The sequence below is a fragment of the Oryx dammah genome, unplaced genomic scaffold, assembly GCF_014754425.2.
Source record: "Oryx dammah isolate SB20612 unplaced genomic scaffold, SCBI_Odam_1.1 HiC_scaffold_10, whole genome shotgun sequence".
Taxonomy (NCBI): Eukaryota; Metazoa; Chordata; class Mammalia; order Artiodactyla; family Bovidae; genus Oryx; species Oryx dammah.
The window spans coordinates 51,855,156-51,873,350 of record NW_024070194.1 but is presented as its reverse complement, the minus strand read 5'-3'; the positions used below and the strand labels follow the sequence as shown (position 1 = coordinate 51,873,350).

General features: G+C 37.7%; 1 protein-coding gene across 1 annotated transcript in view; it reads right to left on the bottom strand.

The window, feature by feature from the left end:
* CUBN (cubilin) overlaps positions 1 to 18,195 on the bottom strand; it is a 263,097-nt gene that overhangs the window by 226,765 nt on the left and 18,137 nt on the right. Inside the window, exons 10-17 of the mRNA XM_040248967.1 lie at positions 17,927 to 18,022; positions 15,988 to 16,106; positions 15,376 to 15,562; positions 13,669 to 13,781; positions 8,808 to 9,042; positions 4,864 to 5,045; positions 2,010 to 2,172; positions 757 to 944 (exon numbers count right to left, since the gene is read on the bottom strand). Coding sequence (XP_040104901.1) covers positions 757 to 944; positions 2,010 to 2,172; positions 4,864 to 5,045; positions 8,808 to 9,042; positions 13,669 to 13,781; positions 15,376 to 15,562; positions 15,988 to 16,106; positions 17,927 to 18,022 — 1,283 coding nt within the window. The remainder of the gene's footprint in view (positions 1 to 756; positions 945 to 2,009; positions 2,173 to 4,863; positions 5,046 to 8,807; positions 9,043 to 13,668; positions 13,782 to 15,375; positions 15,563 to 15,987; positions 16,107 to 17,926; positions 18,023 to 18,195) is intronic.

The window sequence follows — 18,195 nt, the reverse complement described above, 5'->3', positions numbered from 1 at the left end:
ACCCAGGCAAATCCTTTTACTTTTCTAGGGTGAGTTCCCTCCCATATAAAACTGTCCTGTACAATCTCTGAATTCTGTATCCTATTAGTAAATGCTATTAGTTTTACTCATTTTCATTCACCCCGGTTAATAGGGCTCAGTTTAGTAGCTTGTGGGCTTCCCCGGTGGCTCAGACAGTAAAGAATCTGCCTGCAGTGCAGGAAACCCAGGTTTGATCCCTGGGTCAGGAAAATCCCTTAGAGAAGGGAATGGCTACCCACTCCAGTATTCTTATCTGGAGAATTCCATGGACAGAGGAGCCTGCTGGGCTATAGTCCATGGAGTCACAAAGTGTCAGACATGACTGAGTGACTAACACTTAATAGCTTGTAATTTAGCACTACTATGAATTTCTAGTCTGTTTTCATTTTTGTCCTTTGCTATTCTATTACCCATCTCCTGTTTCACCATCTGTAGATCTATTTTTGGCAAATTCTTTCATATTCTCTAGAACAGGTGTTAGACCTTAGCCTGCAACAAAATCAGCTGGTTGGATTGGGGGGCAGGGGAATCTGTTAAAGCACAGATTGCTGAGCTGATTCCCTAGAGGTTCTGATTCAGGAAGCCTGGGACAGGACACAGGATTATACTACTTAACATCCAGAACATCCAGGTGATCTGGGTGCTGTAGACCCAACAACCATGTGAAGACCTCGGCTCTACAGAAGATAAAAAAATGTTGACAGACATTAAGGGTCACTCAGTAGCAAAGGTTACCTCAATGTAACTATGAGAACAGCCACTTTGGCCTTCCAGCTCCACGACGGTAAAGTTGACCTGTATTTGCTCTCCCGGGGGCTGCTTTATGGTGTAGATGCATTGTCTGTCCTGCATGAAAGGTCCAGACAAGTCGGCAAAGAGAAGACCCTCTGGATCTGTGTAGTTCCCTCCACATTGTAGGTCCGCTAAAGACAGCACAGAAGAGAAGGGAAAGGTCACACAGACAGACATTCCTCCAGCTCCCAGGCATGAGACACAATTTTTAAAAATTATACACACATACACACCATCATACACCCACTCTATTCACCCTGAACAGACTTACACTTTTCATTACAAGATTTTTCAGCTTGATATGTACTTTTGGGACAGCCTAAAGAAATGGCTATAGAAATGTGTGATCTAACTTTCAATCTGACATTCTCTTAGGTAAATTGCTTTTCAAATGCATTTATGCTTTCCTGCATGCCAAAGAGATTTGAGGCAGTTTATAAAACATGTGTAACAAAATAAAATATATAACTAGAAAAATGAAACAGATTAAAGAAATAATGAATATAGAAGAGCAAGATATGGTCGGTGGCAGGGTGAGGGGGGAAATTGGTATACACAGAAAACAGGTATGGGCTACAGAAGTTACAGAAAGTCAGCAGCAGATTCAGCCTGAAGCCAAAATAAATGAGGAAAGAAGACTAGTGAAAAGATGTTTCTTGTTATCTTTCCTGATATTGAGACTTAAAAGGTGTTTCTCTTGTGAATTCTCATCAGGGCACAATGATATATGTGAAGAACAAAATCCTCTACAGACCTAAAATAAAAAATAAAATGATGGAGCATTTCACTGTTTTTTTTTGTTGTTGTTGTTGGTTTGCTTTAAGGTATCAATGCAAGTTAAAGGTAAAATAGCTATAAATCTGACATATCTCAAGAGAGACTGCATTTCCCTTTTGTTTCTCCTAACAATGCACCCAATAACAGCTAAGGAACTAATGTATGAATTATTTCATTTTAGGGGCCTCACACATATTTACCATAATGTGGATCACAGAATTTAGGGGCAAAGGAATATTATAACATTAATAATAGAACACTGGGAAAACAAAGAAATTTGTAGCAATGAGAGAAATATTTATAAATACACATAATCAGTATGAGTAAGCCATCCTCAGCCTCACAGTAAAACAGAACAGCTATGAGCATAGCACTATTCTTCAAGTTGATATTAAGTTCCCAGTCATCAAGGTACTTACAAGGTGATGTTAAGTAGGTGATAAGAAACCCTTGGTCATTAATCTGGTTGTCAGAATGGAAATGAATCCTGGCAAAGGGACCCGTAGTCTGGAGTGGGGGTGCAGAGAGAGTGGTGCAGAATTTCCCAAGAACAGGGTCCTGATGCAAAGGACCATCTCGAATCTAAAACAAGAAGAGGAGTCATTACATTCAAAGTGGTCAGATTTTAACAAGCCTAGCCATTTTGTTCATTAACTTTAGAAAACTCATCTTTTTTTTTTTTTACTTCTTTATTTAAAAAAAATTTTTTTTGATTAATTTTTATTTTATTTTTTAATTTACAATACTGTATTGGTTTTGCCATACATTGACATGACTCTGCCACGGGTGTACATGAGTTCCCAATCCTGAACCCCCCTCCCACCTCCCTCCCCATATCATCTCTCTGGGTCATCCCAGTGCACCAGCCCCAAGCATCCTGTATCCTGTATCAAACCTAGACTGGTGATTCGTTTCTTACATGATAGTATACATGTTTCAATGCCATTCTCCCAAATCATCCCACCCTCTCCCTCTCCCACAGAGTCCAAAAGTCTGTTCTATATATCTGTGTCTCTTTTGCTGTGTCTTTTAAGTGATGGCTCTGGGAGGTTCTCCTGTCACCTGTGAATCCAGCACACAGTTGGGGTTCAGGGAAGGGTAATCTCCTCCCATCATTCAGATGCCTTACCTTCGCTCTGAATTTTAACTCTGAGGCTAAATGTATACTCTGAACTTGTCTCATGAAAATTTTTCAATATTTTCTTTCCTAGGTTTCCCCCAACCTCAGGTGTTTGGTTTCTTTTCATTGTTCATTCATTCATTTATGGTTATGCCATGCAGCTTGTGGGATCTTAGTTCCTGGACCAGGGATGAACCCTCTGCAACAAAAGCACCAGGTCCTAACCACTGAGATGCCAGGGAACTCTCCAGATGTTCATTTTGAAATGATAAATTTCTAATGATCGAGAAGAAAAAGTGAATATAAGCAAAGAAAACAGAAGAAGAAGGAATGCCAACAATATCCACTGACGCACAGCTTGGTCTAAATACTCAGGAGGATCAGAGATGGGAAAGGAAGTAATGTGAGATTAGATGCAACATAAAAACAGTTTTGTGAATTTAAAAAGTAAAACTTTTAATAGTAATTAAGTACTGCACTAATGATGACTGACCTTAGCAAATCTTTTTACTAGCTGGGTTTTAATCTCTTAAATAATCATGCCAGCCATTCTATGATCCTGTTGTAATTGCAAATCCTGTACTGCATAGAACACCAGGGCACCAATGAACCAAATCATATTTTAATATGACCAATTTTGTCCACTCAAATTATTTGTTCTACTGGTAGCGAAGTTATACGGCAGCATTACTTTATTCCAGTAATTTAACTAGTTCCTTGAAATATTCTTGAGAAATGAGAGGCATTTCAATATTAATGGAATGATCGGTCTTTTCCATTACATGCATATCCAGGAATTAACATGTAGGAATGAAAAAACTGTCTCTAATTTGATATTAACAGGATATATTGAAATTAACTTCCAAAAAATTTACTTTAATGTCAAAATCTACAGGATTATCTTGCCAAGATTTTCCAGTCATTCCCAAAGGCTTCAAATCCATTACACATGCTAAATTACTAATGACTTCAGCTCATGGAGATTCCTGTCTGGCAGCCATACACTTCCATTTTTATCAGTAACTCCATTATGTTCCATTCTTCTCTAATGGACTTGGGAAACCATATTATCTTTTATCACTGCTGCAAGGGACTCAGAGACTTATGGTGGTAAACAAGATGGGAACAACATATGAATTCAATCTTCTCAATGATCTTTTCAGTTTATAAATGGAGAGCCATGTTTTTGATAGACCTACATGCTTATAGCATTTGAATATAACAAATGCCACATGTTTCCTCTTTCATATTTTAATCTTTTACTAATGATAAACTGGAGGGACAGAGGGTGACTTCTTTCTTCCCAGTGACAATATCAAAACAGCCAGTGAGGCACACCCTTCAGCAATCCAAACACAATTGCTATTAGGTTATTTTTCTTCATGGAACCCTAGAGTCAACTTGTGAAACACCTTGGCAAGTTTATAGCAGACAACTGAAGATTTGATTCTGCTATGGAGAAGACACCTGTTCCTGGGTGTTGATTTTATAAAATCTGCTATTCCCATGGAAAGAAACTAGGCTTCTGGGAAATGACAGGGAAAGGCAGGGCAGTCTGTTTCCCACATTTAAATGGAACCCATAAGAAACAACAAGCTGGCATAGCTAAGGATGGAGAGTTACTGAGAATTCCCTGGCGGTCCAGTGGTTAGGACTCCACACGTTCACTGCTGACAAAATAGGGAGTTAGCAAGATCTAGAAGTCCATCGGCTACCTATTGAAGAGTAAATACATCTAACTATTGCTAACAAATTTTGGTCATCCAAGGGCATCACTAATAATAGTTCCCTGAGTTCTAATCATATCATGATAAATTCTATCTAAATCCAGTTGTTGGACTTCTCTGGTGGTACATTGGATAAGAATCTGCCTTCCAATGTCGGGAACAGGTTCAATCCCTGGTCCAGGAAGATCCCACATGCCAGGGAGCAACTAAGCCTCTGTGGCACAACTACTGAGTCCATGCTCTAGAGCCCCTGCTTCACAACAAGAGAAGCCACCGCAATGAGAAGCCCATGCACCACAACGAAGAGCAGCCCCAGCTCTCCGCAACTAGAGAAAGCCCGCACACAATAATGAAGACCCAGCGCAGCAAAAATAAATAAATAAATAAAAGTATTTTTTATATAAATAAGTAAATATAATGGTCTACCTCAAGATAATCTTTGCTACAGTCATCATGGTGCTCCAGGCTCAAGGTCCCAAAAGTAAATGTGATCAGGAGGTCAGGACTAGTTATCACCCTCCAGACACAATCTCTTCCTGGAGGATACTTTCCAGGATACCCTGGGGACTTAATAGAACCATAAGTTCCAGTCAGCATACCTCCGCACTCTGAAATAAGAGGAAAAAATAACTTCATATTTGTACACAACTTATAATTCATGTAGAATTATCATAGCCTTTACTGCAAGAAGAAAGGCTTTGTATAAATAACTAGGTGCAGTTTTAGACACCCACATAAATTAAGCATGACTTTCTGTTTTCCAGTTTGATAAAGTTATAAAACCAGGAGTACCAATAGATAAATAAGTGAATCACCCTTGTATCAAGCTGCATGCTTATTAGCCATTTCATGGTGATATGATTTAAAATGCAGCGCTGAACTGTCTGAGTGATGAATAATGGGATGACAGATTTATTTTTTCACTTTGAAAGAGAATAATTCCTGTACCTTAACTCTATTATAGTTGATTTACAATGTTAGTTTCAGGTAAACAGTAAAGTGATTCAGAAAAAATATATATATATTCTTTTTCAGATTTTTTCCATTATAAGTTGTTACAAGATATTGAATATAGTTCCCTAGCCTTAACAGTAGGTCCTTATTGTTTATCTATTTTATATACAGTAGGGTGTATCTGTTGATCCCAATCTCCTAATTTATCCCTACCCTTCCCTTTTGTGCATTAACTCTTAAAAATTTCTGGAACTTCTGTCAGCCCCTAAGTCTTTGAACAAACTAGGTCATTTTATACATTAGAAAAGTTCAGTGCTACATAATTTTCATTTGAGAAGACTAGCAGTCTTAACCCTGAGATACAGACCATTCATTTTATAAATGAAGAAATTCACATATCTGTGGGTGGTTGAACCACCTTCTCAGGAATGGAGTTGAGGAAGAATGGCATCCGGCTTTCTGAACCCACTCCACCACCTCACCTCCACTCTACCCCACTAACCCCTTAAAACTGCATATCATCTGTGATGGCTATTGTATGTTACTATAAAAATAGAAAAAAAACCCAGAAATCTAGATATAAATCTAGACTGGAGTAAATATAAATTAGAAAACAGTAAAATAAAGTGATATTTCACATATACAAGTTGTGAAATTCACATAACTATGCAGGTTATTAAAAAATTTTTCACTACCAAGGCCAAAAGTGAAACAAATTTAGTTACATGATTCTCACTGTTTCTAATGAGAAAACATCTCAGTTGCTCAGAGGAAGAAAAGCTTTTTTAAAACTTAGTATTTTAAAAAATTATCATATAAGTTAAAGAAATAAAGAAAGTGCCATAAGCAAAGCAAAATATTAATAGAAAGCTAGGGAAAACATATAATGCAATGAGTTAATATCCCTAAAATGTGAAGAGCTTCTAAAAAGAATAGAGATATAAACAAAGAGTTCTCTGAAAAGTGAAAAGTACCTCCTGATGTAATTATTTTTGCAAAAACAAAACTGAATTTGATCAAACACTCCCTGTGTGCATTTCTCAACCTGCAGTGCAGGGCAGTGGGGCCCAGCAGCAACAGCAATATTCTTGCTGGTGAAAGAAACGAAACTCAGATTGTTGGGCCAAGAAAGTGGCTGGGACTTGCGAACAGAGTATTACAGAAAAGGCAGCTGCATGAAAATAGCATCCAAAAAACTGTGTCCTTGGGTCCTTAGCCAAAGCCTAAGCTGAAAACACAAAGGCGAAGACTGCAGACCAACCAACAGGAAATAGGAGACAAAGCCCAAACCTCTGTGTGTAATTTGAAACCCAGAAGGAGAGAAGGGAGGGAAAAAATGACAGAAGCAGAGGAGAAAATCATATCTCAAAAGATTTAGAAAAAGTATTTAATGTTTTAGCATCCATTCATAATAAGCTAGAAATAAAAGGTGATAGTTGAAAAATGTTCATAAATTATTTGGCACTTCTCCCATGGAGAAGTAGGGTCTGTGGCTCTTCCTCTTGAATATGGGTGGGCTTATGACTGCTTCAAACAATTTTTTTTTTCTTTTCTATCTTTTGGCCACACCACACAGCTTGTGGGATCTTAGTTCTCTGACTAAGGACTGAACCCACATCCTCAGCAGTGAAAGCACAGTCTTTCTTAGCCACTGGACCTCCACGGTATTCCTGTGACTGCTTCAGCCAGTTGAAAATATAGCAGAAATAGCACAATATGACCTCTAAGGAAAGGTCAATAACAGTTATGTGGTACCTGCCTGGTCCTGTTGCAATGCATATTCTGAGAGAAACCAGTGCTGGAAAGAAGTTCCACTACAGGGGCTTCCACTACTAAGACCACCACAGGAGAGGGGCTACAGGTAGGCATTCACGTCAACAGCCTGGTTGAATTCTCATCCAGAGGCCAGCACCAATTGTTAGCCAAATGACTGAGTCATATTGGATTTCCAGCCTCACTGAGCCTTTAGATGACTACAGTCCCAGCCAATATCTGATTGTAACTGTTTAAGAGGTCAAGTGATTATTGCCATGCTGAGCCCTTTCCAAATTCCTGGTCCACAAAGTCAGAAATATAATAAGGTGATTAATGCTCCACAATGCTAAATTTGTGTGTCATATGTTATCCAGCCATAATAATTCAGAGTGAACTTCCTTAATGTGATAAAAGTTATTTACAAAAACTTAACAGCTAAAACAGGATATTTAAAGGCAGAATACTGAACATTTCCCCATGAGGTTGGCAACAAGACAGTGATACTCACTCCATCACTTTCATTCACTGTTATATTAGAAATTCTGGCCAAGCAAAGAAATAAGTCAAGGAAGAGAAATAACAGTTACAAAGATTGGCAAGAAAGTAGAAAAACAGGTTACATAACAAATTCACAGATAATATCACTGTGTATGTACAGAAATCCAAAAGGCTCTACTGAAAAATGGTTAGAATTGATGAGTGAATTAGCAATACAGCTGGGTTCAAAACCAAATATTTTAAAATAAGTATACACAGGATTACCTCTATATATTAAAAATAATAAAAAATTTAGAAAAAACAATATCATTTAACAAAATATTAAATAGCTAGGGAAAAAATTAATAAAAGCTGTGGAATACTTAAGCATGGGAATCTACTAACCATTGCTAAATTAGAAGAGAACTAAGTAAATAAAGAAATAGTCCATGTTCATGGATTGTCAGGGTCAATATTTTTAAGAAGTCATTTCTTCCCAATTCATCACAGATTCAACAAGACTTGAATTGAAGCAGCAGATTGTTGAGGGAAGTTAACAAGTTGCATGTGTAAGGATCTAGCATATTTTTGAAGAACAAGGTTAGAGGTTTTACACAACCAGATTTCAAGCTTCACTACTAAGCCAATGGGGCACAAGGATAAATAAACCAATTGAAAAGATGAGAAATTTCAGAAATAGATTCACAAATTTATTGATGAATGAACTGGAGGTTCAGAGTGCTGTTCTCACTTTTTTATATGTTAAAAAAATTCATAGTAAAAAAGTTTAAAAACTAGAGCACCAAAAACAAGCTAACCACAAAGGAACAAATCATCATATGACATGAAGATAAAAAAAAGAAAAGTACTAAGTGAAGGAAGAGGCAGAGTCCTCAGTAACACCCCTGCAGTATTTACTAATAGAGATTATAAAAATGCTGTTTAGTAATTTCATAAGGGACCTTTTAAGACTCATGCTGTTTAAACTCTTTCAGTTCACATATATTTTATTATTTCTGAACATAAAATGGAAGGCCACTGCATTTTAGGTTTTTTTTTTTTAATTTTAAAATAATTATAGAACTGAGATCTCAAAACAGCTAATGTATCCAAAAGTCTAATACTGATCAACAATTTATGTAGCCTCAAGAGCTTGCTTTATTTCTCTCCATGTTTACACTTACCTGGTAGCTGTGTTTCCCATCTTATTGTAAAGCCTCTTTCACTTCTTAAATGTTCAGAATAGAGATGAAAATAGAGGGCGTTGTCACTACTGAGGAGCTCGTGAGGGGGGTTGGAGCCACAGAATCGTCCGAGCTGATGTGCTGCAGAGGAATCTCCATCGTGAATCTGAAGAAACTCGTGTGGGCAGTTGTTTGTGGGTTCTAATTGAAAAAAAGTGAAAGTGATCCGCAGTACCTGAAAAAAGAAAAAAGGTCATGAGAGATTATTTTCCACTTCTATGTTAATTCTAAGGAATTTCTCCTACTAATTGGAAGCATTTCTATTGAGTCCCTTTCAAGAGACAGATCTATAATTTCCTATTACCTAATTATCCACAAACATGTATGGCAATTCTATATATTAAGTAAAATGTGTTAAAAATTGCTTAGACTTAACTTCAGCTAATATCAAAAATCTCAATATTAACAAGATGGATTTGTAATGGCTTTACTGAGGTACAAAGAACTGTACATATTTAATGTGTACAGTTTGAGAAGTTTGCAAATATGTAAACACCTGTGACATCATGAATGGAGTCAATATAATAGACATAACCAACAGCTTCCAATTTCCTTCTCTCTCTCTCTCATTTTTCCTCTCTCTCTTCCTTGTAAGAACATAGCATGTGATCTACCTTCTTACATTTTGAGTGCACAATGCTGTATTGGTACCTATAGGAACAATGTTGTATGGCAGATCTCTAGAACTTATTCACCTTGTGTAACTGAAACATTATACCCATTAAGTTATTGTTCAATGCGTTAATGAAACAGATTTACCTAGATTTCATTAATCATAAAGTTCATTAAACAAAGTCACTCCAAATGTATAGCTAAGAGTGCTTCCAAATCAATAACATATAATATGACTATCTACCTTGAATTAAATTTAACTGACTAATAAATAGCCTGCAGCCTACTCGTAATTCATCAGTGACCCCCAGGGATGCTGCTTCCTTTGTTGTTGCTCAGTTGCTCAGTCATGTCCGATTCTTTGAGACCCCATGGACTGTAGCACACCAGGCTTCCCTGTCCATCACCATCTCCCAGAGTTTGCTCAAACTCATGTGCATTCAGTCAGTGATGCCATCCAACCATCTCATCCTCTGTTGTCCCCTTCTCCTCCCACCTTCAATCTTTCCCAGCATCAGGGTCTTTTCTAATGAGTCAGCTCTTTGCATCAGGTGGCCAAAGTATTGGAGTTTCAGCTTCAGCATCAGTCCTTCCAATGAACATTCAGGGTTGATTTCCTTCAGGGTTGACTGGTTTGATCTACATGCAGTCCAAGGAACTTTCAAAAGTCTTTTCCAACATCACAGTTTGAAAGCATCAATTCTCTGGCAGTCAGCCTTCTTTATGGTCCAACTCTCACATCCATACATGACTACTGGAAAAACCAGAGCTTTGACTAGATGGATATTTGTTGGCAAAGTAACATCTCTGCTTTTTAATATGCTGTCTAGGTTGGTCATAGCTTTTCTTCCAAGGAGCAAGCATCTTTTAATTTCATGGCTGCAGTCACCATCTGCAGTGATTTTAGAGCCCAAGAAAAGAAAGTCTCTCACTGTTTCCATTGTTTCCCCATCTATTTGCCATGAAGTGATGGGACTGGATGCCATGATCTTAGTTTTTGGAATGTTGACTTTTAAACCAGATTTTTCACTCTCCTCTTTCAACTCCATCAAGAGGCTCTTTAGTTCTTCACTTTCTGCCATAAGGGTGGTGTCACCTGCATATCTGAGGTTATTGATATTTCTCCCAGCAATTTTAATTCCAGCTTGTCCTTCATCCAGCCAGGCATTTTGCATGATGTACCCTGTATATAAGTTAAATAAGCAGGGTGACAATATATAGTGACGTACTCCTTTCCCAATCTGGAAGCAGTTCATTGTTCCATGTGTGGTTCTAACTGTTGCTTCTTGACCTGCACACAGACCTCTCAGGAGGCAGATAAGGTGGTCTCATATTAGTTTCAGAGAAGGCAATGATAACCCACTCCAGTACTCTTGCCTGGAAAATCCCATGGACAGAGGAGCCTGGTAGGCTGCAGTCCATGGGGTTGCAAAGGTCGGACAGGACTGAGTGATTACACTTTCACTTTTTACTTTCATATTAGTTTATTGTGAATCAAAGGCTTTAGTGTGTCAGGGAAGCAATAGATGTTTTTCTGGAATTCTCTTGTTTTTTTCTATGATTGGGACATTGGCAATTTGATCGCTGGTTCCTCTACATTTTCTAAATCCAGCTTGAACATCTGGAAGTTCACAGTTCACGTACTGTTGAAGCTTAGCTTGGAGAATTTTGAGCATTACTATGCTAGCATATGAAATGAGTGCAATTGTGTGGTAGTTTGAACTTTCTTTGGCATTGCCTTTCTTTGGGATTGGAATGAAAACTGTCCTTTTCCTGTCCTGTGGCCACTACTGAGTTTTCCAAATTTGCTGGCATATTGAATGCAGCATTTTAACAGCATCATTTTAGGGTTTGAAATAGCTCAACTGGAATTCCATCATCTCCACTAGCTTTGGTCATAGTGATGCTTCCTAAGGCCTACTTCACTTCGCACTCTAAGATGTCTAGCTCTAGATGAGCAATCACACCATTGTGGTTTACCATTGCAATAACCATTGTGGTTATCTGCATCATTAATATCCTTTTTGTACAGTTCTTCTGTGTATTCTTGCCACTACTTCTTAATATCTTCTGCTTCTGTTAGGTCCATACTTCTTCTGTCCTTTATTGTTCCCATCTTTGCATGAAATTTCCCTTGGTATCTCTAATTTTCTTGAAGAGACCTCTAGTCTTTCCCATTCTGTTGTTTTCCTCTATTTCTTTGCATTGAGCACTGAGGAAGGCTTTCTTATCTCTTCTTGCTATTCTTTAGAACTCTGCATTCAGATGCTTATATCTTTCCTTTTCTCCTTTGCCTTTCGCTTCTCTTATTTTCTCAGCTATTAGGGGTCTCTGAACCTCTCAACTGATACCCAGTCTGGATGGATGGCCTAGGGTGTAGGCCTGTATAATAGGTATTCATCTTTGGTGTTTGGATGTCATTAAGGGATGAGAAATACCAAGAGCAGACATCAGGGAAAGGTACTATGAAGAGTTCTGAGTATGCAAGTAGGTGAGAATAAACATATAAATATGCCTCCAAGTTAAAATGTTAGACTGCGCAGACTTGAATATAGTAATATGACTAAAGAAACATAAAAGATTTTGTGCTGACAACCTCATCTGAAACAGCCAAACTATCAGAAGGTGGTTGTTGAAAGAATCTAATTTATGATCTAAAACCACCACAGCATTCAGCTCATGAAAAAGGGAATCAGGATGTTTTTGAAATGCTATGCTAGGGTACTTTTAACATCTCTTACCCAACATTACATCATTTTTGTCCTTGAAGCAATTTCAATGAAAATCAAATAAACGTTTATAAATTGAAGTATCCTTATTTCAATATTATATAAACTGCATTATGTAAACTGTGATGGGGATAAGAAAATTCACAATAATCAAAACAGCATAAAGTTTTTTTACAAGCTCACAAGAAAAGCATTAAAATTTTTTCACAAAATGATTTTTTCTTGAAAGAAACATGTTTTCAATGTCAGGAAACAGAATTCATGAAAACTAAATGGAAGGAAGGAAATTCACATAACATACCCACTGGGAGATCAACTTTGGAGTTTACTCTATTGTGGGATCACCAGACCCCAAAGAATCCTTGCTCAAGGGAAAAAATATTTCTGACCTTGACAATGACCTCTGCAACATTAGTTTGCTGGGAAAAGTTAATAGTATTTCAAGGGAAAGCCTTAGCTAGTCAGACATACAACTTTACTTTAATGAGTCCATGAGGTGGTTGAGGAATAAATATTTGGAAAAGTCTGAGTAATGCTGGAGATAAAAGCACTAAAAACCTTGGGCTAGGATCTTAATTTGAAGACCATTTGCCCAGCAGTCCAGTCACTGGAGTCGAATGGCCTGGGTTCAGGTCCCTGCAGGCCACTTAAAGACCTCATACCCTTGGACAGACGTCTCAGCTGCTCAAGGGTAAATGAGGCGATGGGAGTTAAAATGCAATAATTAAACATATGTGAAGCAATGAACACAGCACACTTGGAGAGTGTGCTATCAGGGAAGACCTGGATAAGGAAACCATCTTAACAGCAGTCCCCATTTTGGCGTAATGATCAACGTAACATTGAATGATCACTACCAGTTTGGTGACAATGTGACTTTACAAATGGCTGACTTGCCGTCAGCCAACCCATGTAAAGAAGTGTCTGTACTGGACAAAGCACAGGCTTTGAAAGACAAACTTGGCTTTAAAATCCAACTGGCCCAATTACCAGCTAGAGAGTGTTTTTAAAAACACTGCAAAGTGCACAGTTCAACTTCTTTTCCTCTGCAGTGTGTGGAGAGTCCCTCTCAGGGATAAATAGAAGCTTTTCCAATTACTTAGCTTCTCATAGTTTCCATTATTTCATCTACACAAATGAGGATACCAATACTTCAATTAAAAGAGCTAGTGTAAGTTTTCGAGAAAGGTATACAAAATACTTAGCCCAAAGCCTGATACTTACAAAGTCCTCAATATTTTGTTGTTGTTCAGTTGCCAAGTCATGTCTGACTCTTTGTGACCCCATGGACTGAAGCATGCCAGGCTTCCCTGTCCCTCACCATCTCCCGGAGCTTGCCCAAAGTCCTCAATATATGATAGTTGAATTATCATTATATGTAAAATAATGTAATATACACATGTAGTACATATTCATATATATAAATGAAACACAGTGTGGCTGGAAGACGCTGTATTTACCTTTCCCTCTTCAGTTTGGATAACCCAGAAGCAGTTAATGTCATGAGCATAAGCAACATCAGGGCTCATGAAGCTGAAGCTTCCATTCATCCCCGAGAGGGACTCTCCACACACTGCAGAGGAAAACACGCTTTTCAGAGACGCTGGAAAGGAAGAGGCCAGGCAACTCCCACTCTGCCCCTGAAGCCTTTAGAGAGTCTGAGTAATTCATGTTGGAGACAAAAGCCTGCCATTCTTTCTTCCCATCGGTCTCCTTCTTCCTTCAACAACTACTCAATTCCCACCTTGTGCTCAGAGTCCAGCTTACGTGTCCTCATCTCCACCTGAGTTTCCCTGCCTCTCAGTGTTTCCTCTGGCCCTCATTCCCTCTGTGTCTGTGACACCTGACCGCACACAATTTAATTCTTATCTTTAATTCTTGTCTCCCCTCTGCCATAACAACCTTGTCTCCTCAACTGGAAGAAACGCTCAAAGTAGGTGGAGACTATTTTATTTTCTGTTTCCTTATTGTTCCACAGGGTCTACCAGAGTCCTAAACACACAATAAAGCCCCAGTAGATGCGCTGATTTAAATCAGGAGGAATGAGGGACAGGAGGAGCAGTCAGAAGAGGTTTATGGAGAAGGCTGAGTACGAAGACTTCCTTGGGGACAGATACATTCTGATGGGAAGCAAAGAAGGATTTTGGAGAGGTCTGGGGAGACAAATTTTCCAAATAAAGGAACACAGCAGAAATGTGGTGGCACATGGCATCAGGAGATAAGAAAAGCTGTCTGGCTTGAAAGGGCATACTTTTAGGGAACTAGTGAAGAAAAGATTAGATGGTTAGGGTGAGGCTTGATTATAGAGGATGATTGAAAAACAGTCTCCCAGGTTCATTCGCAGTGTAATATTAACTCTCATTTCACTAGGTGCTTTGCATGTTATCTAGTAACCTTCAGTACCTTCATTTGGCATTTGGAGGTATACATGGTTTTCTCCATTTTAAAAATAAGAAAACTGAAGTTCAGAAATTAAGCTACTTCCTTGAGACTGTGGTTACTAAATGGAGAATCTGAAAAACCCAGAAATGCAGAATCCAAAGGTTGTCTTCTTTGTGCTATAATTGAGTCTTTTATATCATTTTAAGTTTAAATGTCTTTATTCCACAACTAAACTCCTTGAGGGCAAAAGCTCTTTTATATATTTATAAGATATATACATATATATTTTTCACATATACTCCTTTTGTATTCCTCAGTATGCTAAAGACATTTTTTTATTTTAAATTTAAAAAGCAAACAAAACAACCAAAAAAAAACCACCTGGTCCTGATCTTTATTTAACAGGCAAAAGGGAGCCACTGTATATTCTAGAACAGGAGAGTGACATGAGTATCTGTAATATTCCAAAGAAATGAAATGGCTGCTATAGAGAAGACTCTCCCTTAGAAAACTATAATAACTTAGTATATTTTGCTTTCAAAAGGGACATTATGAAAATGGAAAATATTAATGTTTTCTTTTATGAAAAGATTTGTATGGCTTAAGTTGAATTTGCCTTATCTTACCTTGTGAATTTCAGACCATTTCTGCAAGGGAAGACTTAGTTCTAAACCTTTGAGCAACTGAACATGAAAGGAGGTTGTTCAGTGGAAAAGCTACAGCAGGACTCAAGGATGACACTTCTAAACTGTGAGCATCTGTGGTATAAGAGATGTTGAGTGTACCTTCCTGGGGAATGTGACAGAGAAATCCAGTCCAGAAATGTGTGCATTCACAACTGAAAGCATTAGCGCCGTCCACACAGGTTCCCCCATTCAGACAGGGGTTGCTCAGACACTCATTGATGTTTTCTGTACAGTTGACACCAGTCCAGCCTGATTCACACTTACAGACATAACCAGAGACTGTTTCCTGAGGAAAGAAGAAACACCATGTCACAGAATGCAGGGACAGACAGTAATCATGACCCAACCTAAGTAATAAAGAACAGCATGCTACATATTTCAAGGAGAAGGTGTTGAACCACAAGCATCTTCCAGGAGCCTAACTACTAATTCATTTAAATATTAATTCCAAAGAATAAGAAATTGGATGTATTTGGGTCAAACTGTAGGCTTTGTTTTACTGCTTTGTAAATCACTGAGAGAAAAAAATGAACTCATTGGTTTTTCCTGGGAACTAAAGTCATTACGTACCTTTTATCTGAAAGCTATTGACAACTCTTTATCTTAAGCTTGAATCATTACCTTAAAACTCATAAATCATAGAAAACATATTGCACAGAACTAAATTTATTCTCCAGCACTCAGTTCCCTTAGGAAGAACAAAGGACTCACAATGCATTGTCCATTTACACAGGGCTGACTCAGGCAAATATTACTGAGTTGCACACATCCATTTGGTCCATAACCACTTCCAGTATACCCCGGAAGACAAGTGCAAAGAGGTAAGGAACCTGTTTGGAAATAGAGATGGAAATGTAAGTGCAGGTCCAGGAAGAAAACTCAGGCTCTGTGGTCTAGAGAAGGAATGCTCAAAGTCTGCGCATACCCTGGGGCAGACAAGGCAAAGTGTGAGGTGAAAAGATTTAGAATCTTTTTTTCCCCTAGTTTTTAATCTTAAGAATAAGAAAGACAGGACACATTATCAATACTTTATTTACAGATTGACACTGGTGCTGTCAGTCCGTATGTCATAGTCCTGAGTTGTAAAAAAAAAAGTGTGAGACCCAGCAAGGGGAAAGGGAGTTTCCTATCAAGGAGGGGTTGACAGCAGGAAAGAGCATTCCTGCAATGATGGTATCTGTACACATACTGAGCCCTAGAAATACATATCATTATAAAAGCTCCATTTATGGATGAAGACAAAGCACAGAGAGATTAAGTGCCTTGATCACAGACCCATAGCTAGAACATGGTGGAGCCAAGGGAAAAATAAAGTGCAATCTTCTAGAATTCAACTCCTAACCACTTCAGTAGGCTGTTAATCATTTAACAAACACTTAAATAGTCATACATATATATTTAATATGTGCATACATACACATTTATATTCTCTCATATATATGTGAGATATATGTGACATGTGCATATATATGACAAGTTAGTAAAATAAAGGCAGTATTTTTAAATAGCATGAGATATGATATATAATTCAATAAATGGAGTTGGAGACACCTATTTGGACAAAAACAATAAATCCTGAAAAGATCAAAGATTTTAATATTAAAAATAAATGAAAGTAAGAAGGACCATGTGTCAATACTTGACTTTCAAAGAGTTTGGTAGGGAAGGCCAAATTCTAAGAGGAGAAATGCTAAAACGAAAGATTTACCTTTTGGACCACATAAAAAATTTAAACTTCTAAATAGAAAACACTATCATAAAATTAAAATAAAAACCACATGCCAAGAAAAATATATATAAAGTATAAAATAATGAGATAATATCCTCATAGTACAAAATGAAATTTCACAGATCAGTAAGATAGCAGATGAACAAATGACCTTAAAAAAATTAAATGGCTAGTAAATATGTGAAATTTTTCATTATTTAATTAGTACTAATCAAAGTTTTTTGATTTAGTCAAAATTAAAATAACAAGAAGGCAATTTTTGCCTATAAAATTGATGAAAATGAAAACTCACTGTAGTACACATTATTGTCAAGGGTGGGGTAAATGTATATTTGTACAGACTGTTAATAAGCAAATAAATTATTTATTCTTGAAAAAAAAAAGTTTAGTAATATGCATGTATTTTTAAAGTTTTAGTAGGTGAAGCTTTTATGTAACACTGCAGATCCTGAAGGTTTGCCCTGGATCCATTTTTTTTCTTTTTTAGTAGAGAACTCTTTATTTATTTATTTATTTACTTTTTAGGAACTCTTTATTTTAACTGAGGGCATGGGCACCTGGAATAAAGACTATATTTCCCAACCTTCCTTGCAGCCACACTTAGCCACCTCACTCAGTCAGGCCAAAGGCCCAGAAAGGGGAGTCCTTAGAGACAACTGACATGTTCTTCCTTCCTCCTCTCCTTGCTGCTGGAATACAGTCATGAATCTATCTGCTGGCTTAATTATCTTGGGAAAAACTTGCAAAAACTACAGCAAATCATAAAAAATCCAATTGTATAGTTTTATAACATGGATTGATATTTGGTTTGAAGACCAAAGTAAGAATTTTGGAAGTAGAGGATTTTGATTTTAAAAGGTTGATTTGCTTTAGAAGGTCATCCTAAAATACCCCAAACCAGAGGGAGAGATGAGTCATTACCTAGAGCCGAGGAGCATGACGCCTGTGGGTGGCAGCCTCCGTTACTGACCGAGCAGCGGTCTATGAGGGTGCAGACTCTCCCATCACCCTGATACCCTGAGCAGAGCAAGAGCAGGTAAGTGAAAAACAGTGTCAGCAACATGCAAGAAGAATTCCGATCTGAGAATCAAATATCAGGACCCAGACCAACCAGAGATCTTCCATCATCAAAACAGAAAATGTAAATAAAATATGTCATAAATAAAATTACACAGTTAAGAAAATGGACA